The 26,154-nt window shown below is 48.9% G+C and overlaps 6 protein-coding genes across 6 annotated transcripts; 2 read left to right on the top strand and 4 right to left on the bottom strand.

Moving 5' to 3' along the window:
- Positions 1 to 179: 179 nt before the first annotated feature.
- On the bottom strand, positions 180 to 4,347 carry I303_105935 (uncharacterized protein; the record flags this gene model as incomplete). The annotated part of the gene is made up of 22 exons (XM_065969264.1): positions 180 to 233; positions 333 to 626; positions 723 to 918; positions 978 to 1,042; positions 1,103 to 1,144; positions 1,210 to 1,335; positions 1,398 to 1,464; positions 1,532 to 1,650; positions 1,707 to 1,821; positions 1,880 to 1,887; positions 1,947 to 2,027; positions 2,090 to 2,243; positions 2,304 to 2,379; positions 2,448 to 2,539; positions 2,599 to 2,668; positions 2,743 to 3,067; positions 3,137 to 3,329; positions 3,390 to 3,468; positions 3,525 to 3,665; positions 3,727 to 3,779; positions 3,845 to 4,015; positions 4,091 to 4,347. 22 exons carry the CDS (start codon positions 4,345 to 4,347, stop codon positions 180 to 182), a joined length of 2,778 nt encoding a protein of 925 aa, XP_065825336.1.
- A 1,371-nt stretch (positions 4,348 to 5,718) lies between these two features.
- Positions 5,719 to 8,803, bottom strand: I303_105934 (uncharacterized protein; the record flags this gene model as incomplete). The annotated part of the gene is made up of 5 exons (XM_018409247.1): positions 5,719 to 7,936; positions 7,984 to 8,188; positions 8,242 to 8,377; positions 8,444 to 8,718; positions 8,776 to 8,803. 5 exons carry the CDS (start codon positions 8,801 to 8,803, stop codon positions 5,719 to 5,721), a joined length of 2,862 nt encoding a protein of 953 aa, XP_018261519.1.
- A 2,944-nt stretch (positions 8,804 to 11,747) lies between these two features.
- On the top strand, positions 11,748 to 13,859 carry I303_105933 (uncharacterized protein; the record flags this gene model as incomplete). The annotated part of the gene is made up of 9 exons (XM_018409246.1): positions 11,748 to 11,783; positions 11,913 to 11,990; positions 12,060 to 12,523; positions 12,583 to 12,685; positions 12,742 to 12,847; positions 12,913 to 13,035; positions 13,097 to 13,175; positions 13,234 to 13,296; positions 13,364 to 13,859. The coding sequence occupies 9 exons, from the start codon at positions 11,748 to 11,750 to the stop codon at positions 13,857 to 13,859; spliced, it is 1,548 nt and encodes a 515-aa protein (XP_018261518.1).
- A 400-nt stretch (positions 13,860 to 14,259) lies between these two features.
- Positions 14,260 to 17,439, bottom strand: I303_105932 (uncharacterized protein; the record flags this gene model as incomplete). Its single annotated transcript, XM_018409245.1, has 4 exons — positions 14,260 to 14,325; positions 14,404 to 16,683; positions 16,748 to 17,316; positions 17,382 to 17,439. 4 exons carry the CDS (start codon positions 17,437 to 17,439, stop codon positions 14,260 to 14,262), a joined length of 2,973 nt encoding a protein of 990 aa, XP_018261517.1.
- Positions 17,440 to 18,480: 1,041 nt separating this feature from the next.
- I303_105931 (uncharacterized protein) lies at positions 18,481 to 24,834 on the top strand (the record flags this gene model as incomplete). The annotated part of the gene is made up of 12 exons (XM_018409244.2): positions 18,481 to 18,933; positions 18,988 to 19,891; positions 19,948 to 20,945; positions 20,999 to 22,433; positions 22,497 to 22,891; positions 22,978 to 23,146; positions 23,207 to 23,535; positions 23,594 to 23,647; positions 23,706 to 23,865; positions 23,943 to 24,406; positions 24,514 to 24,602; positions 24,696 to 24,834. The coding sequence occupies 12 exons, from the start codon at positions 18,481 to 18,483 to the stop codon at positions 24,832 to 24,834; spliced, it is 5,589 nt and encodes a 1,862-aa protein (XP_018261516.2).
- A 262-nt stretch (positions 24,835 to 25,096) lies between these two features.
- Positions 25,097 to 26,023, bottom strand: I303_105930 (uncharacterized protein; the record flags this gene model as incomplete). Its single annotated transcript, XM_018409243.1, has 3 exons — positions 25,097 to 25,486; positions 25,599 to 25,709; positions 25,859 to 26,023. The coding sequence occupies 3 exons, from the start codon at positions 26,021 to 26,023 to the stop codon at positions 25,097 to 25,099; spliced, it is 666 nt and encodes a 221-aa protein (XP_018261515.1).
- Positions 26,024 to 26,154: the final 131 nt, after the last annotated feature.

Here is a 26,154-nt window from a genome sequence, read left to right as displayed (position 1 = left end):
TTTGCGGTGTATGAAGGAAATGCATGTGTATACGTGTGTATGTGTCAAGTCATCATTGAAATATCACGGTGATCACGATCGCAGGTTGGCTTTGCCGACGATGTTTCGAGGGGTAGTATGTAGATATGAGTATGAGCAAAAGTGGACACAGTATACACAACTGAACTTCTACTTCTACCCTAATTCCTTCTACAGCATCTACCCATTTGTCGAGCAAAGAAGTAGTACAAACACTAAATCAAGGAAAAGAAATCATCATAAGCAATCTACGTCGAGCCCGTGATCATTCTCATTCAGACATGGGTGAGAAGGATACGGATCCAAATACTCACTCCTAGGAATCTGACCATACTCAATCCAAACGTAGCCCAAAGCAGAGCCTGGAAATAGAATTGCTGTTTATTCTGCAATTCCACCGTATTGAATTTTAGAGCATCTTGAATACAAGTACCGTTCATAGGTACAGTCACATTCCCGCTGAACGGATCGAAATCGTCCGGGACACATTTCTCAACTAGCTGTTTGGTCGTATCTAACCCATTGAGAGTCTGGATCGAGATTGCTAAAGCCGCGTTGGAAAGTAACCAGGATCCGACCAATCGTGTTCGGAATGTACGGTTCTCGTCCTATACCCAAGCCCGGAATTATTAGCCACTTCAGCTTACTTGACCATTTGCCAAAACCCTGCATTTCTGTACACATCGACAGACATGCTTACTCACATCCATACTGGGTTTTTCCTCCTTTTCGTCGCTCTTGTAAGGCGCTACCGCCCTTTGGACGACGGATTTGAACGATTCGTCAAGCTCGTCTTGATTTCGCTGTGGCTCTTCGACAACCGCAACTTCACCGTCTTTACCTTTACTTGAAGATACGGCAGGGAGAGCTTCGGCCTTGTCAGAACCCTTGGTTCCCCAACTACAGACCCGCATCAGCATATACGTTGCACCAGGGCTTTCGGGTAATTTCCGACTCACGAGACATCGTGCAGGTTGCAGAAGGCATAAACGTTCAGAACGTTTGTGAAAGATGGCGCAAGAAGCTAAGATATGCTCGATCAGCTTTGACGTCAAGCTAGAACCAGGTATCAAAGGGACCTCACCATGTACTGTGGGAAAGAACTGAACATATGCCATGGATCTCGCTGTAGAATGAAAAAAATCACCCATGAGCCTCTCATAACTCCTTTCTCAGGGACTGTTTACTCACGTATAAGAATGAAGCAATAAGGTAGATACCGATGGTTGACATAACGGCAGCTACGAGCACACCGTTCGTCGCATTGAAGAGATTGCCCAGTTTCTGGCCGATATTACCTGGATCGCTCAAAGCACCCTGAGGATTCATTATCCCAGTCAGTCATGTTCCCTTTACGACAACGTATAAATGGAGATTACCTTGAAAGCCACAACCGATAGGATGACCGAGCAAACGATAAGGTAGGCAGCCAGTACGGCATACACCCTGTGTTTCACGCATCAGTGGGAGCTATCATTCAAGCAAATAGTCGTAAAATCGCTCCACGGCTTACCATAAAGTGAGTAAATATAGGCCTTTCTCTCCTTTCGGTCTATTCCCCAAGGCTAACACGAATTGCAGCATCAAGAAGGCCATGTATATCCACATCAAGACCAGGTTAACCCAGTACGTCTATGGCACGTCAGTCTTAACGGATATATCATCTCAGACGAAGAATCTTCACTGACCACTTCGGCAGTCACAAAGAGGTTGATGTTTGAGCCTGCAGGTACGAGATTGATGATGATCGAGAAAGTCAACCATAAATTTGCCAGAGCAAACCATGAGAATATCAAGTTGAAGCTGAGCATCCATATGAGGTCAGTTGAGCCTGATGTGAAGACGAATCAATCGGATTTACAAGTTGTACTGTTGATTAAAGCAACGTCAGTAGCGGTTTAAAGCAACATGGCACCAAGTCGACTCACCAAGCCCTGTATGTGGAAGAACAGCATTCTGATCGGACCATGACCCGACCTGTACAGCCTGAAGAAGTGTATGAGAGCATACTGCGGCGGGATTCGATCATCAGCATCTAGGAGGTACGGATGCTAAAGACAGAATTACTTACGACAGACGCAGCGAAGGAACCGTTCAGCCAACGTCGTCTCTGACTGATGAGCTCGGCAGCCTGTTCAGGCACATCCGTTTCCGCTTTACTAGGCTTGACGTATTGTAGAACCCATTTATCTTTGGCTTTAGCAACCAGTTCGAAGCACAATATTCTGTATTCAAAACCTTCAGCATCAAGCGGCAATTGGCTCAGGAACCATGAGCAGACTGACCGATCCTCGGCTAAGAACATGTTCTTCGTGAAGATGTTCATACCATAGATCCCCTTTTTACCAAGACGAGCAGCCACTGCGCAGTGTCAGGATCGTCAGCGTTCTGTCTTGCCATGACAAGTGAAGGGAGGTGAGCTAACTGACTGGTGTGATCACCATGGAAATACTGTTCCAGCGGTCTTCCTTGGATTGCCCTGAATCGATATGCGGAGAATGCACCAGGCAATACACTCACACTACAGTGCAGAATCAGCATGTGTCAGATCGAGAATCCAGCGATTAACGATGGACCCACTAGCCGAAACTGCTTTCCAGGGGTTTATCTAAAATATTAGACATCTTATACTCGAAGTTTTGTGCGGCCACTACACAGGTTGTCAGCAATGGCCGTCGATCGATCAACTAGCTTCAGCTCCACCCGAAGTGATTTATAGCTCACCAAGTGGATTGAGCAATTTCTTTCCGCCCTTAATCATCGCATGGATCTCTCCACAAGCTCCTCCTAGATTCGGGTTATTGTAGAACGCCTCCCAGAGATGGTAAATCGCTTTATGACCCGGCTTCGTACCTGCGTCCAGCAGAACGCATATTTCAGGATTGAGCTGTCTGCCCAGAGCGTTGAACAGCCATCTATGGGAGTTGATCTTCTTCGAGTTGTCCGCTTTCAGTACGAAGATCATCTGTACAGGAACGAGATTGTTGGCATCCCCTGGATGAGGTTGAACAAGTTGCGGAGTCGCATCGATGGATAATTGTGTAGTATACTACAGTCTTTCCTCCATCAGCTTTGACCGGTTTACGTGTACGAAACAACGATCCGGAAAGATACTTGCCTCGAAGATATGAGCGACGGTAGGTTTTCCATCTACTTCTTTCTTCAAAATACCATCCTGGAAAAGCCCAATCGTCTGAAGCACATCTAATACTTGTTTGTCCATCGGTCCTAGACCATCAGCTACCAGAGCTACAACGATCTTCTGCCATCCGGGTCTCCCTTCTTCAGCCGTCCTTCGCCAAAATTTCGATCTGCGCCAAGTCAATTAGCTTTTTCTAGTCCGATGACGGCGGAAAGTCGCTTGGACTTACGCTTTGGTATTGCAGATATCCCGGATATTCAACATCACATTGTGCAGCGTTCGAGCGTATAGAATTTTATCCTCATTATCTACCGCTTGCTGTTCAGCCAACAGATCCGATACAACTAAGATGAAAGCAGCTTACAACTGGTGATAGCAATCAATAATTCTGTTTCCCGATTGTACGAAGTAGTTTTCAGCCTCCATCCGTTCTCAGGCGTGAAGTCATCCGGGTCACAAGTAGCGGCAGTATATCTCATGTGGGAGAACTCGTTTGATTTGTTACCTGTGAGGTGTTTCGTTCAGCCTGAGTTTCACGTTCATTTCCTGATCGAGCTCAGGCTCACCAGTAATCCACTTTTCTTCGACGGAGCTAGACACAGGCCTCGGTACAGCATAACTATGAGAGGTCCGATCCGGATCTGAGCTCTGAGGTCAAGTCAGAATTGAGTGGACGGTACTTACTCTGCGATGAAGTTTCCCTTGGTCAACTTGATTTTCTTCGTGGTCACGCCTCTTCTCGGTATCGTCTGGCGCCGCATGAAGTCCGCGCCCACCGAATTGCCAGATGGCATGTGATTCAACGGTCTGTTGTACGGGGAGTGCGGCATGAAGGAAGTCGTAGAAGCATTGGCACTATCGGTCCCATGCGTATAAGCTTGTCATGCTTTTCTGGGGACAACTGAGATAATGTTTGGTAGAAAGGCTTACTCAGATGTAAGAGGCTTGAGTTCATCATCCTCTTCCCCTGCTACCCAAGGCATATGCTGTCCATTGACTTCCACTCCGCCTGCCATCCTCCCCCCATACCCCATATCTCCTCCGTCGTCATAATTGATAGGCTGGTATTGCTGAGGAGGGTAGACTTGAGATTGGGTGGAAGGGGGATATTGGGAAGGTTGTGGAGACGGCGTGAGTCGATTTCGCTGGTTTGAGTTCGAGTCATGGAATGGGTCATTAGGATTCATGGTGGTTCGTTATTGCTGCCAAGTACAGTGTAGTCGAGAAGAGCAATTAGAGGAGTTTGCAGGTCAGATTACCTGTCTTGAATTCGTCCACAGAGACAATTAAGATCCGTCGTCAAGATAAGACAAGACAAGACAAGACAAGACACCGCAGACCTTGCCATATGACAACGACAATGAACGAAAGCTGAAACACAAGAGTCGTCGCAGAACAGTGCTACCTGGCTTCGTATCAAGGAGAAGAGTAAGTGTGTGTTAGCTTGTTAGTCTGCTGGCTCAGATCTGCTCACTGATCTGATTACCCTTAGTTGTACACGCACTCGCTCAATCGGCCATTCATTCATTCGACCCAAACGAAAGGAACGAGTGACATCACACACCCACACACCCATTAAAGGAAAAGGATCATAGCGGTGTTGCTTGATTTCCAGTCGTCTTTCGAATCCTTTTTCACACCCGCAAGCAATCCACCGTTGATCATCCACATCATCTCGCCAGTGCTCGCCATCTGTAGTAGCTTCGGACTGCTTATCAGCATCAATGCTTGTTCGGCAAAGTGATGCCGATGGATGTCGAATAAGCTTCCTAGTGTTTCAGTTTCAGCTGTTTGTTCGTGTTCGTGTTCCTCTTCAGTCGCTCCATTGATCGTTCCTTCTTTCTTGTCAAAACACATGGACTTGTCAAGTGGAGGTCCCAAAGGTCGTGCGTGTTCCGACGTTTAGACGCCACAAAGCAACGCCGAATTCATATTTTCAAGTCGCCATACCGGATGTCATTCGGTCGCGCGGCGATTCCCGCTTTTATCCTCTCTGGCCTCTTTTGGCTAAGATCATGTGTAGTATCTGTTCTTAATGCTGTAAGAAGCATTACCGGGAAACTTTCCCGTATTTCTTACATTATCTTTCGAGCCTCGTATCGTACCTCTTCGCTTGCGAACGTCCATACACGATGTCGCTGGCACTGCACTACAGCCTTCTGATGTCACGGCAACCCACAAAAACTTTTTCCTTTTGCTTTTGTGAGGTGGAAGGTGGAAGGTGGAAGGTGGAAGGTGGAAGGTGGAAGGTGGAAGGTGGAAGGTGGTACGTGGTACGTGGTACGTGGTGTCATCATTCAGTACACGCGCAAGTTTCGGCCATTCCCTCACTCAAAAAGTATTGACAAAAGATGCTTTGCAGTAAGATGAACGAAAGATACATGCATGGCATAATGCTACTGGAAACCAAATAAACGAGACAGATGTAAATACTTGACATGAAGAAAGGCCTGCACCGACGAAAAGAACCGATGAAAAACAAAGCAATATGTATACCTCCCAACGAAAAATGCCGAGCCCAATCAATTATACTATAATCGCTTCAACGTCCACCTCCTCTAGTTCTCCTGCCATCCGACGTGTTCAAGGGCACCTGTCCTGTCCGACCTTTCCAGATCTCTCATGCTTCTCATAAACCATCCGTCCGTCTTGTTTCTTATATTTGTGTATACAGGTGGTCCAACATCGGGATCTTCAGGTAGATGAACGGAAGATGCCTCCTCATTATGACCGGTGGCTTTGTTGACTAAAGTCGTGAGACCTTTCTTGACGGCGTCTACAGGATCCGAGGGTACGATCGAGTGCTCAGAAGCTCCTGTGTTAGGTCTGGATCCCCTTCGTGCATGTCCGTGAGTCGCTGTAGCGAGAGAATGGATTTGGGGTGAGATTGTACCGAACCCTTTCTCATATGTAGCTTCGGAGCCATCTGAGGATATAAGTCCTGGCGATTTGATGGATGTAGCATCGGATTGTAATCTCTGATGACCGAGATTGGCGGAGGCTGTATCAACGATCAAGCCTTTCGAAGCGCTTTTACTCTTGGTATTCCATCGTCCAACGGCGAATGGGTTACCACTTGCATTGGCACCTTTCTCACCCGAATCGTATGCGTCGAGTTCCGCAGCTACGTCAGTCGGGATGAGTGGGTATACCTTGTTGAGGTCGACCACGGTGTTTTTGGAGTATTCCTGGAATGCTTTGGCCCGAAGCAACATTGCTTGAGATTTGGTGAACAAGCTGAAAGGCGTGTAGACGAAGGGAGCCGGTGGTTTATCGCTTTCATGTCGACCAGAAGCTAATGTAGGAGCTTGAACACCGGACGCTCGGGACTGGACTGGGGTCAATCTTGCGTCGGGAGCGGGAAGCACCACTTCGAGCACAACCATTTGTGCCGGTGCTTTGTCGTCGTGGTCTGATGCAGGTATCTCGAGGATTTCAGGTGACAATCGGGCGATGTCGAGAAGGGTAGGCCAACATCGAAGAGCAGTTGTAAGGGCTTCGATAGCCACAGCGATAGCAGCTTGGAACTCGTAGAGAGATTCGTCGATCTGTGAATGCAGTGAAGCAGAACCATCGTCCGAGTTTTCTGCTCGAGTGACCGCTTCATTACATCTCCTAAGCACTTCGCCCATATTCGCATTCGCTAGTTCTCGGACCCAGGCTTTCATTGTCGCATTGAGAGGGAAAGAAACGTCAGGCAATCGGTAAGCTGGTATTTGATGTCGAGCGAAATTGTACACCAAAACATCTAAACCTTGCATGTGAGTTCCAGTAGGTCGTACACCGAAAAGACCAAGGTAAGCTCCACCACTTTGGACGACAGGTCGAGTACCTCGCTTGGCGTAGGTTTTACAAGCTGACAAGAAGACGTCCATTTCAGGTTTACCAACCCCGAAGTGATCGGCCATGGCTTTGGAGAAGAATCGGGTCTCAGCCATTCGATAACCTCTTGCTGTGTAGGAGTCTACAGTATCGTTGGATCGGAGTTGATTTCTGTCCGCGTTGGGGCTGTCCCAAGCTGAAGGATTACCGTCCCCGATTTCTCTGACCAAGAAAAGCATGACACCTTCCGAATTGTGCATTCTAAGCGTAATACCGTGAATAGAGGATTCATCGTCACCTTTTACACCAGCTTTACCTTCCTCCGCGGATTTCTCTGATCGTTCTTCCGGAAGACGCGTACCGGTGGTTAAGACTCGATCGAACATTGCACCCAGGGATTCGACGGAAAGATCTAATTGCTGAGCAAGGAGAACGGAGGCTTCGACGAATCGAGTTCTAAAGAGAAGGGTTTCCCACGAGGAGTTCAACCCTCTGTCTAAAGCTGCGGGTTGTTGCGATTTACCCCTTTGTCTATCAATTACGGATTTGAGGATTCGAGGAACGAAAGGTGTGACCAAGGGCCAGTTGAACGATAATTGGTAGAGCCACTGGAACGTGGATTGACGAGGGTCGAGTTCACCCAATACTCTTTGGAGATCGGCATCGGTTTGAATGACCTGCATGGGAATGGTACCGTCGTTCTTCACCAAAAGTTTGCCGGTTTTGTCGAAAGCCGCACTGGCAATCACGATATTTCTAGCTTTGTTTCTGATTTCTTTTCTCGTGATGGCATCCAATAAAGCGATGACGAAACATAGGAGCACGATGACACCGCACATTACCGAGATGGCGATAGTGAGACGAGTACTTTGGCCACCGGCGTTGGCGAGAATCATGGGATCAACTCCTTGTTTGTATCGGTAGGATGTTCCACCAAGACCGAGGTAGTGCATTCTGTGGAAGCGTTAGCTGGAGAAGACAAGGAGAGGCAAAACACGTACCCGCATACCGCAGTTGCCAGGACCAGAGAACAGAGGAACTGCTTCCACCAGGACTCTTCCCATTGAGCTCTAAGCCTGAAGAACAGGAACAACGCGACAATGGCAGCGACAGCAGCAAGAATGAGGGCGAATACGACGGTCACGGCGCTGTAAGCGACTTGGAGTGTGGGAAGTCGGAATGATGCAGAGTAGTGCATAAGACCGACTACAGGAAGGAATAAGCAATAAATCACTTGCAGATGCGGATTCAGGACTTACTTGTGAGACCTTGGAAAGTACCGGCAAAGAGGACTCGCCAAAGGTGAAAGTCGATTTCTGACCCGATAAGCCAGAAAGAGATGAAGGTCGCCAAGATAGGGACAAAGAGTGATAACGCAGTCATACCCTTGTCGAACTACAATCTCACGTCAGCTTGTATAACGCCGGCATTGTGTGGTACATGCTGAGACGCTGTACTCACTTGGATATACCAAGTCACGCTGGGACTAGCCCTCAGCCTGATACTGATCATACTAACGAAGTGCATCCCCCAAATTGCACACGCAGCGAACACCACCGCAGCCAGCAGTAACAGACCATGATTCCTCCAACCCCTCGAAGACGTCCTTCTTCCAAGCACCAGCAAGGTAGCGTAGGATCCTAAGATCGATACGATGATTGAAGCGACCAAAACACCAGGCTGAGGTCGAAGGGGGATCGCGTAATCAAGATAATAGTCGGCCAAAGCCTGGGGATCTGCGCAAGACGTTAGCGAAAGCTGTTCAGAGCAGAGCATGAGTGGAAACTACTCACCATTCCAGATAGCTTCAGGTGGAGCCATATTGCCTGATCTTTGTCGTTGTAGCGAGTCTGAGGGTGAATGAAAGAGTATGAGTGTCCGCAGGAATGGTATGATGAGATGATGTGTCAAGATTAATGAGCCCGAAAATGGTCCGCCTGGGACGAAGAGAGAGCAGCGATCAAACCAGGATAGCTACGGTGAGAAAAATGAGGAAGGGAATGGGATAAAGGAATACGAGAACCAAGTGGGTGGTGAGTCGGGATCCGCGAACAGATTTGACGGGTAATATGTCTCTGAGAAGCAGACTACGCTGGATTTGGCAAAAATCAAACTTTCAAAGGATGTCAGAAGTGGTTGAGACCTAGGACCGAAACGACTCAGATCTGAATCAGTGTAGAATAAGAGGCAGGTTGAACCTAGGTCAGTTGCAAGACTGCAGGAGGGACGAAGAATGAAGGATCCACGCCATTGATTGAATGGTGAATGGAAAGTAGATGTATGGAGGGTGAAGATGAGGATGGTATAGGGGGTAGCAAGTATGCGAGATGTGTGATGTGCTATGTGAGGTCGGACAGAGGTACACAAATCGCTGATGCAACAGCCCATATGATCGACTGACTGGAACAGATAGATTGAAATACACTCATAAGAGACACACACACAAGGGCGTCATGAGATGGGGGTATCAAACCGTCTCCGATCACATCCAGATCATAGACATAATCCAGATCCAGTCTTGCGAGCAGGCCGAAAGGAGGGTAGATGAGTGAATCATCCGAAACAGACAACGACAACACAGACACACCAACTAAATTCGATCATTCCGGACAGAACCAGCATAGAGACCAGGGTAAAGAGTCAAAAAGCACGGACGAAAATGACACTTCCTCTCGGTGACGAGGTAGTAAACCGAGTGACGACTGCGAATGCACGGACTCACCTATTTACACCAAGTGATTCCCCTTGTTCCTATCACCACTGTCGAAGCTCAGCTCCGTTGTCTTATGACCGCTTCTAGCTGGTAGTGGTATCAATCCTTCAAGGATGAGGTTTGGTGCGAGTCACAGCGTTTTGTTGTCTATGATGATCTGTCCAGATGACGATCAAAACGAAGATGAAGATTGAGATGATAACGTCGAATGCAGTCACGCTTCGAAGGACATGCTTCTACGGGATAACCCCCGGTCAGGCTAGTTGAGAAAAAGAAGGCAGGAAGGACTTGATTCAAATGCGCTAAAAGCTAAAAGCTGAAGGACGAATATATATCATCCGGCTTTAAAGTTCCGAAGATTCTCACTCGTGGTCCAGCTTAGGACCCTCGATCAGAATCCTAAGATTACTTTACCGTACCTTATCAGTGTCGAGATTCCTGATTCAATGCAGCTGCAGCCCTCCTAGGGATAGGTAAAGCTAATGGATAGTTCCGAAGAGTTCGGTAAGTGGGAAAAGGGTTCGCGCGAGGATGACTGTACAGTAAATTCTGAATCTAAATCTGTTATCCTGACTGCTCGTCATACTCTCTACAATCCAGATCCACTTTCTTCGCTCTGAAGAATGACAAAATACATATCAGAATGTGAAAGGTACAGAACATCCTGTCCTGTCTCGTCTTGACATGACATGTCATCGACTCCAACGAACTCAAGCTCGCGACTTTTCAGACTGCTGCATCTCAGCTTGTCACGCTGGTGGTGATCAGTCGGATATCTGGGATTTAAGGTGGGGTAACAGGTAGATTAAGATTTTCTACCCCTTGCCCCTTAATCCACTTGACGCCTCTTACCTTAGATAAGGTCCGCGTGGAGGTAGGTGCTATTCCACTCGTAGTCCCAGTCCAGATCAGGGGAATTCACCCAAAGCTTGAATTACCCGACACCTAATTTACCCAAAATCCTTCTGACCCTCTCTTGAACGCATATGCTCTGCTCAGGATTACGCACAGACTTGACAGATGCACGCAGTTCAGTCAGCAGTGACATATTAACGCCTCATGACGCACTATTCCAGCTCGTTATCAGTACGGCACTTGAGAGCATGTTCTGATTCTCTCGAAAGCGGATCCTCTCCCGTACGTAGAAACGGAGGTTGAGTGGGATTAAGCTTATGAAGCTACGGCGGAGAAGATGTTCTGGAATTCCCGAACGTCATGAGGCGCTCGACTGATATACTCCAACTTTCTCCGCTCTTCGCAGTCTGAAGATCCTAACGCAAGGAGCGGGTGCTGTGTAGTGGTGCGTATGCATCATGCATCATCCCGTCGACAACACATCCATTTGACGCAGATGTCAGGGAGAATAAAACTTGATAGCGAGGAGTGTAACCAGCTTTGTTAGCTAGAATTACTAGTACAGGATGCAAATCGCTGGAAGACGCGCTACTGTAATTCTGACGCGTCGTTCGCTTGAACATGAGCTGGGAAATTGGAATACGCAGTAGACGCGATTTGACGCTCCTGGTAGGGCACGCTGAACCGCTAGATCAAACCACTTGGTGCTAGGAGCATGCATCTCTCGGTCTTTACATCTGGACGCTTACAGTCCTTAATCAAAGCATACCGCGCTACAAGGGAGATCCGGAAAAGGTGATACCGAAGAAACCTCATTTTAATCGTTTAATCTTCCACGGTGATAATCCCTTGCCCAAAACAGCACGTGGGTCCTTACGTAATATAGTTCCGCATAATGCGTCATCTCGGCTTTCAAGTTGGCCGCCGGTGGAGAACAACAAATCCAGCTACTGCTGGAGGACAACATGATACGATCGACGGCATCAACGACAATACAACCATCATCTCCATCCGAGGACGACAACAACACGAGCTCTACAACGCTGTCATTGCAACCTGCATCAGGTGCATCATAATCTGGAAGACGCCACTGCACACTCAAGTACCTGGTCAAGATCTACATCCATCATCAAGGCGAACTGTTCTAGCTCTTTCCATCTTACAAAGACATCAACCTCTAGAACACAACTAGCTGCTATGCCCCCGCCGGCTCCTTTCTGGCTATGTCATGAGGTGAGCTGAGTATTCGCATTTCGTTATCGTCCTGCCGTCACAAATTAATTACCTGATCTTCGTCTTGAGCCTCACAACATGATGAGGTTGTGCTACTCGGGGCTGACAAAACGAAATCTCTTTGTATAGTGTGGCGCCCAGATGCGCCCGGTGACTATCGATGGTGTCCCTCACTGTGCTTCATGCAACGGAGAATTCATCGAGATAGTACGTTCTTCATATGCATTATCGATTGATCAGCCCTAATGACGGATAGCTGATACTGCACAATCACAGCTTGACCCTACCGTAAATCCCGATCCATTTCATGAACTTCCGCCAGCACCTCCCACTCGACCAAGCCAAGGCCCATCCTCATCTTCACCACCTAGAAATGCCCCTCAATCACCTTCACAGCAGCATCACGATCCAGGACAAGGCGGACAATCTTTCTTAAGTAGTTTCCTCGGTAATATCTTGGGCGCAGCTGCGGACCATTCAAGAGGAGAAGGATCCAGCTCACCCGGATCAAATTATGGTAGAGAGGCTAGTCCGAGTACCAACACGAACACTGGACTAGGAGGTGGTGACGCCGGAGGAGGTGGTGGTGGTGGAAGGACGTTCTCGTTCAATTTCCCTGGAGGAGGTAGAGGTCAAGTCATGTTTGGTAGTTTCAACGGCGGCGGTATGGGTGGTATGGGTATGGGCCCATTCGGACCAAGCGGTCAAGGAAGGACAACTGGTGGCATGGACTTTGAGAGGTATATCTATCGACAGTTTGCCGTCCTAGTCACAACGCTGATGTTGCCACATGATACAGCTTGTTCCCTCAAGGATTTGGTCCTCCGCCAAGACAGGGAGGCGGACAAAATGGTGCGCCTCACCCGTTGGGACCAGGTGATCCGATGGATGGCGGAGAGCTGGTAAGCTAGCTTCTGAGCTTGAATGCTCGTTCAGAACCAAACAGCTGACTCCCTAGCTGAGGGCGTTGATGGCTGTAATGGGAGAAGAAGGGCAGATGGGTCCAGGCTTGTTCTTTGGCGGTCCAGGCAGAGGCAATCTCGGGGACTACGCCACGTCTGAGCGTGAGTCACGTCCAAGTCGTGCTGCCCACATGTGATTCGCTGATAAAGGGTTCACGTGTGTGCAGAGGGATTCAACGACATATTGGAGAGACTGATGCAAGCAGCTGGACCTCAGGGACCATTGCCCGCTTCTGATATTGTGATCGATGGCTTGCCGAGATTCAAGTTCGATGACGAGAAGAAGTTAGGTAAGCTGGATTTAATGCACTGAATAAATCAATCATAAGCTGACCCATACCCGGCTGTTAGCCCAAAGCACGTACAAAGACTGTCCGGTGTGTAAAGATGACTTCGCACTAGGAGACGAGGTAGTCAGAATACCTTGCGCGTGAGCTGCCTTGAGCCAACCAGAGCATTCAACATGAGCTGATACGAGGACTCCTCAGGCATATCTTCCATCCTGATTGTTTGGTACCGTGGCTGAAGCAGAATGGCTCATGTCCTGTGTGGTGAGTGGAGCGACCCTTCGCCTTTTTTCCAATATGACTGTAGCTGAAATGTCGCATTTCTTTCTAGTCGATTCTCCCTGGTTCCAGAAGGAGAAGATCGATCGCGTCGGTCAAATGCACCAGCCTCCGAGCCAGGAGCCCCACCAGGAGCAGAAGCAAATTCCCAAGAGGGCGGACAATCTACTATGACTTCTATCTTGAACAGACTATTCGGTCAAGCAGGCGGCACCACAAGTAATCCGACCTCTCCTACGGGTGAACAACCAGTTCATACACCATTTGGCGTAGCTGGCGAAGCGGCAGCTCGATCGCCTTCGTCTTCTGCTGCCCAACAGCCACCAACGACCGGGCAAGCTTCGATACCTGGCAGCATGCCGAACACGAGTCAGCCTACATCGCATTCCGCAGGCGCAGAAAGGCAGAACGCGAGTGATGATCCTCCATCTCCGACTTTACCCGCTTCGGGGCAGCCGTCGATATCGACTGCTATACCAGAAGAGTATCGAGCTAGGCATAGGGAGCGGGAGAGGCGGAGACAGCAAGAAGAGGACGATCATGGGTGAGTTGCTAGCTAGTCATGTTCTCACCATCATGATTGTTCACTCAGCTGACATATGAGTGCTCAGGCCTGATTATCTTGACCTTGATTGAAAACAAGTGAGAGAAAGGAGTTGGTGAAAAGCGATATTTCGGGTCCATGAGTGTGGAATGAATGACGTTGTACGTACTCAGGTAGAGTAGTATCAGTGGTTTATGTAGTACAGTAGCATGTGGATGTTGTACAGTAAAATATCAGCATGTGCATATGAGATTCGATACATGTGAAGTTGATATCATGTGACAGACTGCTGTAACTACAGTATTGATTTCTTCATGCGTTGAGCAGAATCTTGACAACAACCCTCATCAATGTCCACACGTCCATACAACGAAGATCCAAGGCGATGGCCTGTATCGGGTCGGTCAGGCCTCATATCCGTACTTAGTCCACATAGGTGCAGTAGCAAGACTTGACAAGATCGATTCGGGCTATTAAAGAAGTTCCTCATCAGCGATCTTGTCCATATGCTGATGACGCTTTGTTCAAGGGGACGGTGATGTACTGACAGTCTCAAGTAGACTCTCTCTTCCCATTCGAGCTCGTTTAGTCTCTTCCCTCTTCTCGCTGACTTTAACAGTCAAGCTATTAACCTGTCTCCATCCGTTTGCGTTCATCCTCGATTTTCCTGAGCCGAACGGAGTTTGTGTATTGACTCTGAGAGGCGCAGTAACGGGGATGGCTGAAGTCGCCGAGGGTGGATGACTCTGATAATCATTCTCAGAGACTGATCTCTCATGACCATAACCATGGCTCCATCCTTGATGGCCTACTTGCCCAATCGAATTCACATGATGGTCGTCGGACGAGGTATACGCGCTGAGAGGGACTTCCAATCCCAAGATCGGCGCTGATAGGGACCTACTATGCCCTGGTGGGTATATGAGTATCTCGTTGGTCGCGCTGTTGCCATTGATGCATATTGCGGTGGCGTGTGAATCGGTAGATCCGAAATCTTCGTCTTCGTCTTCGTTTTCGTCTTCGACTTGACAGATCTCTACCTCGAGTCTATTCCGACGAACATCTGCCGAAGCCCAGTCAATCACCCTCGCTACTGATGAGTGTTGCGCTTCGCTTCGACCGATTATGGTAGAATCAGAAGTCAAGGACTCGATCTCTGATTCCCTTTCAAGATCGGCATTTTGGCCTCTTTTCCCATCGGGCGGAATAGGAAACGAAAGCGAGTCGATGTTGATCACTGTGGCTGTCGACAACGGACTTGGAGATGGACAAATGGATACACTCATTCCTTCATTTGACTTGGCGGGTGATCGAGGACTTGCCATTTGTGGATCCAGAAAGCGGATAGTCGTAGTGTGGGTTTGTTGCTGAGTCTGAATATGATTGTGGGAAGACAAAGTGGATCGAGGGGTAGCAATATGGCTTGATTCGCCATCCGAAAGATCGGACGGAGATGGAGCTTGAGATTGGGGTTGAGATTGTTTCTTCTTCAGCTCGTCTTCCTTCTTTTTCAAAGCAATCCTCAAAACTCCGACGAGGTGTTCTTTGGCTTGGCATTCGATCTGATTAATCTGATCATTGCAGATATAAATCTGCCTTGAGACTCGATCTACCCTCCCTGTCGCTTGACCAAGCGCTTGGACCATCTTATGTAATTTGATTTGATCGATCTTGAATAACCCATTCTCGATCTTCTTACTCAATGTTTCGCGCTGAGCGACCAATAGGACATGTTTCTCCTTCAGGCGTTCCAGCTCCGATCGAAGTCTTGCTTCCTCTGAAGCGGAGGTGCGCAGGATATCAAGAGGCAACAGTCTAGGCGGACTATCCGCCTCCGCAGCTTGGATGCTATGCAAGGAAAATCCCATAAAGGCGTTGTATTCCTCATCGCCTAATTGCTTGTGCAGGTCGGAAGCAGGAATAGTCGACCAGGGAATAGGCAGATTCTCGAAAGGCTTGAAATGGTGCGAAGGCCCGGCAGATGTGCCAGTGGGTAACGAGGTGTACATCGATCCAGGCGTGACCGACATCTCGGACATTGCTGAAGGAGGCACAGGCGTAGATGAGGATATATAACCTCGTTGAGGAGTGGGTGAGACCGGGATCGCAGTAGAATTGAGAGTAGGCTGAGATCGTTGCTTCCTAGGGGTCTCATCGATACTTCGTAGCTTATCTAGATCGGTTATGTTCAGCGCATCGTTAGTGGAGAATGATCGAGGTCTTTCCTTGGCTTCGGTTGTAGCTCGGATAGTCTCTTCGGATTGACGATGGGTTGGAGACGGCCCTAAAGGAGCTGGAGCTTCCTCATGAGCCACAATTGGACGTTGCAGAGTCGACCGTCGGCTTTGAGCTTGGATATTGAATATACAGCTTGATTTCGGTGGATCTTCGCACGTCGGCGGTATGAGCGTCTGAGGTGCAGCGACGACGTCCGAGTCGTGACTTAGGTCGATAGTGGGCAATCCTTTGATTCGTACTCTGGACTTCTCAGCGACTTCGGGGTCCAGGTTGCTTGTGCGTAGCTTTAGAGCCATCGGCCGATGTTTCTGTTCTGCATGTCCAGGAAGTCCGACTTTGGTAGAATGATCCAAGGTCGTCAAGGAGTGATCACTCGCCAGCAAGGACCGTGGATTGCTCTGTGACACATGGGGATTAGGGATTTTAGCTGCCGCCGAATCTGCGGTGGAAGCAGAAGCAGATGGTGAGCGGGGTGAAGGCGACTGGGAGAGTTTGGAAGGGTGACTGCCCGCTCGAGCATGTTTGAACGGCGAAGTGAAGGAAGAAGGTGGTGCAGGAAGAGCTTTGATGTCCGAGCCCAACGAAGGCTTCTGAACACGATGAAATTCGAGACTTAGCAAGATGTTGTTGGTCTCTCTATTGAAATGCACTTACCCTTGTATAAATATCATGTTGATTGCCAACAAAGATCACAGAGCTCCGCCTGTCTGGCGAAGCTTCCGGAGTGGGCGGAAGAGCATACGAAGGAGGTGGCAGAAGGGGTGGCAAGCCGCTTGTGGGGGTGGTGGTGTTAGATGATTTGCATGACTTGGTTGGTGACACTCGAGCTCGACCAGCGGCTGAAGGAGGTCTTGCTATGGTTTCACCTCGACTTCGTATGGGAGTCGAGAATGGGCTGAGGCTTGTAGATCTTGCAGTCGTAGCTGGGCTGGCACTTGACTTTTGAGGAGAACGTGAGGATTCATGATATGCCGAAGGCGGATTGCGCGATGTGTTCGGCGCAGGGTGACTTGCAGTGAGGGGAGTAGGAGGATCTGCTCCTTCAGTGAAGGGGTGATTGAGCATTTGGGGAGTGGTCCGGCCACACCTGAACTTGTTGCTGAAGATCGCCATCTCGGACGAAGTAGGATCTTGGTAGATACCGGCTTCGTTCAAAGTCGGAATAGAGAAAACAATGACTACCAGAGTGAAGAGGGGGACTGCGAGGAGCGAACCGCCCCGCGCTGTGGTACATATACTGATCAGCTATCAATGCTAAACAGGCTATGACGAAAATGAAAGGGCTCACCTGTAAGACTAAATTCTGAATTCTGAAATCTGAAATCGAAGGCTAAAGCTGAAACCATCGAGATCAGGTCCACTTAGACTCGTTCGGGCCATCTTGGTGTTTATCTGTTCCTAATTCTCGTTGGTCCGAACTTAGTAGTCGGATTATTGTAAACCTGTAACACATTTTTAGCACTGTAAACAGGTCTTTGCGCTGGAGTATAGCGAAAACTGTGATGTTTCGGAAGTAGTTTGTCTTTTGCAGATCGACATCCGAAGGCGTATGAGCGGGTTCCTGAGCATCTAGCTCGATCTGGACTAGTCCACCCAGGAAGGTATGTATCAGGAGGACAAGACCACGATTTTAGCGTCAGAATAGCGTGAGTACCTGATCACAATTCGTTTCCAAGGTCCTTTTCGCAAGACATTTTGGTGTATGAGACTTTCCTCTCTGGCGCAACATCATTACCAACAGACAGCTCGTCAGTCAAGTAGTGAGAGTTGACCACCACGGTCGTCAAGGATACTGCGGATTGATCTGTCAGGGATCAAGGCGTTCCGTGGCTGGGGCTTACAGCTTGGTCTGATGGTCGCTTCCATCAGTTGTCAAGGTGATCATCATCGCTGGCATTGGATCACAAAACGTCCTACTTTTCCGGAGATGAAAGTTCTCCAGTATTATTCCGCAAGCTGGCCGCCGCGATGATGATGTTTGCGTTCATCGCGTGTGGTGGGGCAGTCACTCATACTCGTTACTCGCTAATCGTTTGGTCCTTGCCGACTCCAAGTCCGTCGCTGACTCACTACTGCTCTACTTCTTGAGCTGCATTGATCGCAATGAGTAAGACCGAAAACATCACGAGCGAACAACTAGAATTGAGGGCATCTCGAAGTTGTAATCGGACTAGACCGAGCGAGTGATGGCTTTCCAACTCGATTAGGAAACTATCGTAATGATGTGTAATCATCGATTGACCACGCGGCATTTGACGTCACGATGCCGTTTTCCTAGTCAGACTACCAAAAAAGATCGAGGAAGTTCTGAGTTTAGTTGAAATTCATATATTTGTCCATTTGATCATAACGACGACACAGAACAGCGGCTTCTGCGATTTAGCACGATGCCGAAGGCTAACAAGTCCTCAGCTTCGGCCGGGACGCGGAAGAAGAACGCCCGCAAAGCTGCGAAAGGGGCGGGCGAGGAGTTCAACCCAGACGATCTACCACCGCCTCAAAAGCAAGGGATGAAATTGCAGAGAGGTCAAAAGAAGCTATCGAAAGCTCAAAAGAAAGCTTTACCCAAAATCAAGCAGTACATTCCGCCTCCAAAACCTCCAGCTCCGCCCATACCTGACCCCCTAGATGGGCTGGGTCTAGCTAGGACATTGCCAGCTGAACTAGTGGTAGTGTTGAGGAGGTTAGGGAAGAAAGACGATGTCACCAGGCGGAAAGGCCTAGAAGAGCTGAGAGAAGGCTGGGTTAATGAGCTTGTGTCGAAGAAAGATCTAGGAGAAGATGAAGAGCTAGAAAGAGAGCTGAAGGAAACTGCTTTGCTGTCCGCAATTCCTGTTTGGGTAAGTCATCAAACGCTTTCCCTTTAAGCAGAATTGCTAAAGCAGCAAATACAGCTGCACAATCTTGCTAGTTTACTTCAATCGCCATTTCACCGCTCTTCAGCTATCCAGCTTCATTCTGATCTTCTCTCCATACCTTCTATAAAGACCTCAATATTGGAGAGCCTTTCATTGGCGTTACTGCCGGGGTCGCAAGTTAGAGATATATTAGGATCGTGGATGGTAGCTGCTCTGGAAGAAGGTAGAAGGGCAGGTGGAGCAGGCATGAAATCATGGGAAAGCTCCGTCACCTGGAGCAAAGCGTCGGAAGAAGCAGAGACGAGTTCCAGCGGTACTGAGCGGATCGTTTTATCAGATCATTTAGGAGAATTGGTGGATTATCTGACTTTATCCACACTCGATCCCGCTACTTTGCACGACAACATCCATCCCGCACCGGTGTCATCTGCCCCGGCTGCTCCGTCACCAACACTCAAGAAGGGTCAAAATGTTAAAGCAGGCAAAGGCAAAGCTACCGCTCCCCCACCTTTGCGTCAACAAGCATCGACACCGGCCCCACCGTCGGAAGACGACGAAGTAGTAGAGGAAAGACTAGCTCGATACAGAGTCGGTGGTCTAGTAGGATTGACCTATCTCATACAGCAACTCTCAGGTCTGCCAGATCCGAAATTATCGGAAGATCTTGTCAACTTGATAAGAAATCCTGGGTTATGGCTTGCTTTGTCGTCTGAACAGTCCGATGACACAGAGGTACCCACTGGATCAGGAGTAGCTCAACCACCCATCAGGAGAGCTGCATACTCCTTGCTTGCAACACTTATCGAAAGCTACCCCGATCTTTTGGCAGAAGAGGAGACATTGAGAATGCTGTCAGATGGCGTTCTCGGTAGTTGCTGGCTGGAGAAAGAGGGAGTCGTGTGGGAGACGGCTGGCATGGCGGTTGCCAAGTTCCTGCGCAGTGAGTACAAAGGGCCTGACTTCCTGAGGTTCTGTGGGCTGACCGCTTCCGCGCAGAATGGCCTTCTTGCTGGACCATCACACAGAAAGCCCAATCACGTCGTCGTTCTGCACAAGGAGACGTGCCCACTGACGCTGAGGACGATGACGAAAGTGACGACGGTGACGATGATGGCGAAAATGGGGAAGATGACGATGAAGCACATGATGAGGAGCAGGGACTGGAGATGACCGATGATGTGGAGAGCATCTCTGGCAAATCAAGCAAACCTCAAACATCGCCATATTACGCCAATTTCCTGGAATTCATGGCCACTATCTGTCCCTCCATCCCGCATCTTACCTACCCCTTGCTGTTGGTGGTCATATCGACCCTTCCTGACGACCTCTTACCTCTCGTCTCAGCCCCTTCTTCTCAATTACAGAACCTGTTCTCTCACATATGGGCACCTGTCGACTCAAGACTACTATCCACGCATTCCCTGCCAGGTCAACAATCCGCCTTTCAAGTATTCCTACAGTCCATGCTGGATTGCACACTTTATTTGATCAGTAAATGCTTGTCAAGCGAAGAGGCCAATGACAATGCTTCCTGGCTGGTCAACATCCAACTTGGCGATAGGGTATGGCAAGAGGGTGTCTTGGAATTCGGTGGTAGAGGAGGCGGCCGACGTGCACAAAAGGGACCCAGTCAAGAGGTAGAAGCCAGTCTGTTTGGAAAGGCATTTGGACGGATATCCACGATGTCAGCATCAATTGCCGACAACCTTTCTAACATCGTCACAGATAGCTTACTGAAAGCCTGTTTCCCGGAGGATGCCTCTCGTACGGTCTTGCCCAGAAGTTCATCCATTTTATCGGCCTTGCAGTCCTCCAGTGAGAGTGAGATCATCAAGCGGACAACCGACCGTTGTGTCGCAGGACTATATGATCAAAGTGTCGCGCAATTAAACCGATCACTCTCTGGGGAAGGATTGCCGACGGACGTGATCATCGAGACATTGGTGGAGATCTCTAAGCAGTATCCGCAGTTACTACCGCGGGATGCCCAAAATGTGAGCGCCGTGTCAAGTCGCGCATGGGATATCGCTAATGCGGGCTTCCATAGTCACTCACCTCGACGGTAGAACAGAACATCAGCAAAATCTCCGCGTCACTGCCTTCAACCCTTTTTGCAAACCTCCTAGAAGCAATGCACTCGACATCCGCCAAACCAGATGACATCCAGGAAATTACCTCCAACCTTCTTCGAACGGGTGAGATTGACTCCAGTAAGCGATTTGCTCTTGCGCAAAGCCTGCTCGGAGTGGGATCATCCGGGGTCTTGTCACTTGGATCTCTCGACGGTGTCGCAAGCGAGGCTACCGAGCTTGCTTTATCGTCGAACGCTACCGATGCTACAGAGGCTGCTATATCATGCTTGCGAGCAACGCAATATCTGACCAAGGACGCCCAGGATGAAGTCCTTGCGCTAGTTTGTACTGCTATACATGGCGCTACCGAAAGATTGCTCACTGGTCACGACTTTTCGGAGGATACATTACCAATTGCGGCGTTCAAGATCTTCGCCACATATGCGTCGGAACACCTAGAAGAAGTCATCGAATCCGATATCTGGATACGAAGTCTAGTATCGGTACACCACGTCATTTTCCTCCTGCCGCGTGTGCCCGGACATATAGCTTCCACTCTGGGCAAGGACGAAGCGCTCGCTGGACTATGGGACAAGGCAGGACAGCTCTCTGATGATAAGAGGAAAATAGTGTTAGACCGGGTGTACGAAGCTTTACAAGACGGTATTAGACGGGTAGAGGTAGAAGTGGATCCTGGGATTCTGATCGATGTTACGCTTGCTACGACGCTTGGCGATACCAAGGCACCGACGGTGGTCGAACTCTCGAAAGTCCTCCTTCCTCCTATCAACCAGGTGGCCGATCAGATCTCTGCACACACGTCTCAAGCTTCTCACCCTTCCCTGCCGATCCTCGACCCCATCGTGCCGTACACAATCGAAGTGGTCACTGATCATTCTCCAGAGTCAAATTTCGACCTTGTTGGTCGATCACAAGCGGCAAGATGGGCTGAAGCCGTTGTTGCCCTACTTCGAGCCGACCGACAATTAGTCGCTACTCTGCCGGCTTTGCTGCAGGTCGCACTAGCTGCCTATCAGCTGACTCAAGATACTTTATCGATACCAGGCTCTTCGAGAGGACTCTACGCCCAATCAGCATCTCTAGTCCACCTGACCGACTTGATCAGGGAGGTCGAGGGTGCTTTGTCCTATGCTTTGTCATTTGTTGATGAAGTTCCCTCGTCCTGGCACAATGAGACTGTACAAACGCTCAAGACTGGAGCTCAGCCTGAGAAGGCGGATCTTCTGCAGAGACTGCTCACTGATCTGAAAGACGATATCATGGCAACCGGAGGCGATGTCAGTGCCCGTAGCTTCAGGGATGTTTTGAGCAGGCATCTCAGGCAGAGTGGAGCGGGCGACAAGGAGGCGGAAGTATGGCTTAATCACGGTATGAGCTTGATCGATAAGGGTACGTCCGTCGTTGGTCCTGTGCTCGTGGCGCCATCCAGCTCACTACACAAGACTCTCACAGCTCCCCAACTCGCCTTAGCAATAATATACGCCGTGAAACCCATGATGCTCGACCACAAATCCTTCTCTGTCGCTCAGAACCGACTTGCGAATGCTCTGACTTCCGTCAAACCTACTCCCGCTGCGGTAGCGAAACAAGGTATACCGTATATACGGCTTCTGATCGCTTCGGCGCCCCCAGCGGATGCTGCTTCCGTATTCCTACCTCAACAAAGAGCCATTTTCGTCCTTCGACATGTAAACTCTTGGCTGACGGCTGATGACGACGATGAGGATATGCCAGAGGAATTAGAGTACAGGATCGCGGAGCTGGAAACTGCTCTAGCCCCTATTGTACAAGATCTGTCGGGCGGTCATTGGGATGCGATCTATGATCTCGTTGAGAGTGGTCTAGAGGTGAGCACCTCAACTCAGCGATGCCGCTCCATGACTGAGTTCTAGCATGAAGACGCACTACTAAGGTCAACTGTTCGCTTTCTCAGGGTTCTTCGCTTGACGATCCTACAACCTCGTGTCTACTTCATCAATCATTATTGCTCCTTCAGCAAATACGCGATCTATGCCAGACAAATAAGGCCTTACGAGCGAGCTGGACTGCCAAAGACATCCACATGAAGCTGGTCCTAGATCTCTTCCTGCAATGTCGAAACGGTCAGTCCAGGATCACACATAATCACAAAATTTAGATGCTGACAATCGTGATCCTCTCAGCCGACTCGATACCTTTGACGATGATTCAAGATCTACTCCTTGATCTGCTCGGTGATGTGCCCGAAAAGGTGATGGAGAACGCATCACTCGGCCAACTTTCCGATCTCATCCACTTGTCAAGTTCTTCTGTCATACAATGCGCTGCGTACAGGATTCTTAGTAAAGTCGTCAAGCATAATACTCTCGCACTTGTCTTAGAAGTGGAAGCTTCAGTGGCCGAAGCTGAAGAGGGACACACTCCTCGCACGATCGAGCTGCCTCAAGATCTGGTCAAGATAGTTGAAGCAGGCTTGAGGACTGAATGGATGGGTGATGTGGAGATTCATATAGTGAGTGATAATCTGAATGCCCTGCGGCAGGCAGCGGGCTAATACTCCAGTTGCATAGATTCTTGGTCAATTGCTCGCCTGGCTGGCTATCCTGGACCACTTCGAAGATGCTGTGAGTATAAAGGTTTTCCTGACTTCTTTAGATCCATGACTGACGAAAGGATATTCAGTCTCGAACTTTGCGATGGGCATACCTGGATCAGCTCAACTCGTCGAAACTGCTTACGGAAGGACTGATACCCATGCTTTTCGCTATGCTGGGCGTGTCGGAAGTCGGAGCTTGGAACTTCCCGGCCAGTCAATACGCCGTTGACGAGTTTTACCCGGAACGTGAGTCGACTTCGAGCAGCCTCTGCGCTATGAATGTTACCATGAAAGCTGACCTGTTCAATGCATTTGTAACGTAGTACTCGAGCCAGAGGAATTAGCGGATCTTACACCATTAGCATCACATCTATTCTACAGATCATTAGTTACCATCCCATCAGCCTTGAGGAGTTATTACGAATCGATCAAATCCAAACAACTGTCTTTATCGATGTTGACTTTCGTCTCCAAGCATTATTCTCCCGTGATCATCTCGCATGAATTCGAGACTCTCCGACAACCCAGTATCATCAAGCAGCTCACCGACGAAGGCCTGAACATCAAGATCTCTCAAGGTGGAGGAGCGACTCTTGCCGCGGCAGGTGGATCTTCGGAAGCTATAGCGAGTTATGTGGTGGATGAACAACCTATGGAAATTGGGATTCGACTCCCGGCGGAGTTCCCACTTAAAGCGGTCGATGTGAGAGATTTGAGGAGAGTCGGTGTACCGGAAAATAAGTGGAGAGGGTGGTTGATGTCTGTACAACAGACCATCACTTCTAGAGTAAGTGGTGTCTCGCAATCTAGGGGTGACGCCAGGTACTGCTGTTGCTCTCTTGGTCCGAAGTCGATAAAGTGAAATACATAGCTGATACTCTTTGGTTTCCACAGAACGGATTAATCCTCGAAGCACTCACTGTGTTCAAGAAGAATGTATCATTGCACTTTGAAGGTGTAGTAGAATGCGCAATTTGTTATTCGTACGTTCACTCGACTCTTGTACTCTGGTACATTGAAACAGTTTCATCGTGTTCGCTATGCTGATCGGTTTTTTTTCCCGTCACGCATCGCAGGATCATCTCACTGACTGATCGAACATTACCCACGAAGCCTTGTCGGACGTGCAAAAATCGATTCCATGCTTCGTGCTTATTCAAGTGGTTCAACAGCTCCCACTCCAGCAGTTGTCCTTTGTGTCGTGCACTGTTTTAGTGTTGCAGGGCTACAAAGCATTTCGCGAGTGCATCATATGTCAAATCAGAACACTTCATAGTACAACAATTATAAATGCATAATAGATGAAGATGACGAGCTAGATACTTCTGACTGTTTGACCACTCAATAAAATAGATCATCCCCCTAGCATGACTTCTTTGCCAAAAACCACTCTCCATCGCCGCAGCTACGGGATACAAGACATGCAGTATGGATGGATGGGGCTGGTCTGTCCATGTTGTTGTTACCTGATAATATGTTAATCATCCTGATTCTGCGTTTTCCTCTTTTTACCCTTCCCATCCGTAGATATGGACGCTATCGATTCTCCTCCTACTGCCCCTTCTCTTCCGGCAGTAGACACATTACTCTGTCTACCTCTGCCTCTTTTCTTCTTAGTCGTCACTTCTCCGGAATTAGAGATCCCATCTTCATCATCATCATCTCCACCGCCCCCGCCTCCGCCTCCGCCTCCACTACCGCCTCCTCGCTTGGGCACATTATGATGCGAGTCTCTATATTTGGCCAGGTACACTCTCAAGACTCCCTCGTAATTATCGAATCCCAGTGAACGCATCGATGTTAGTATATCTTCTCCGTTGAGTGTTTTGCGTTTCTCATTTAGACATTTCTCTGCTGCTTCGGATGTCTACATTCATGTCACTCAGTCAGCGGTCGTTGTTGTTGTTGACTTTGTAAAAGTCGTGACCACTGTCAAGATGGTGATCGCAATTTGGCTAGGAAAGGCCGGGCTGACTCACGATGAACGATATGAATTCCGATACGCATTCTTGCACGCACTCTTTAGCTTCCTTCGATACTTTCGCTGAGCCGGGTAACGAGGTCTTCATTATCCTAGCTACGTTTGCGATCTACATAGTGGACCGCAAAATCAGTAACGGGCTTATCATTTCCATTCCATATATTATCTTTCGCTCCCCGCCCGCGGGTGCTTCTTGACTGCCATTGAGTATAGTCGAGGAGAATGCAAGAATTAAACCCAACGCTAAGCTGAACTCACAGGTAACCACCTATCCTGCTCTCTGAACTCCTCCACTTGAGCATCTGTAAACGGCCTATTTGATGGACCGGCATCTACGTCGACCGCATCGTGAGGCCCGTCTCCTATCGGCGCCAAGTTCGGTAGTTGATGAGATGACGATGATGGAGCTGATGGATCTGTCATTGTGAGCGTCTGCGTCTGCGTCTGGGTACGCGGTGGTGTTGGCGTGATTCTTGCGAGTCGTGCAAGACTTTTTCGAACGACTTGCTTGCTGAAGAAGACAACCTGGAGAAGTGCGTTGTTTTGACCGCTAG

Source organism: Kwoniella dejecticola, chromosome 7 (assembly GCF_000512565.2).
Source record: "Kwoniella dejecticola CBS 10117 chromosome 7, complete sequence".
NCBI lineage: Eukaryota > Fungi > Basidiomycota > Tremellomycetes > Tremellales > Cryptococcaceae > Kwoniella > Kwoniella dejecticola.
This window is presented reverse-complemented; position numbering and strand designations above follow the sequence as displayed.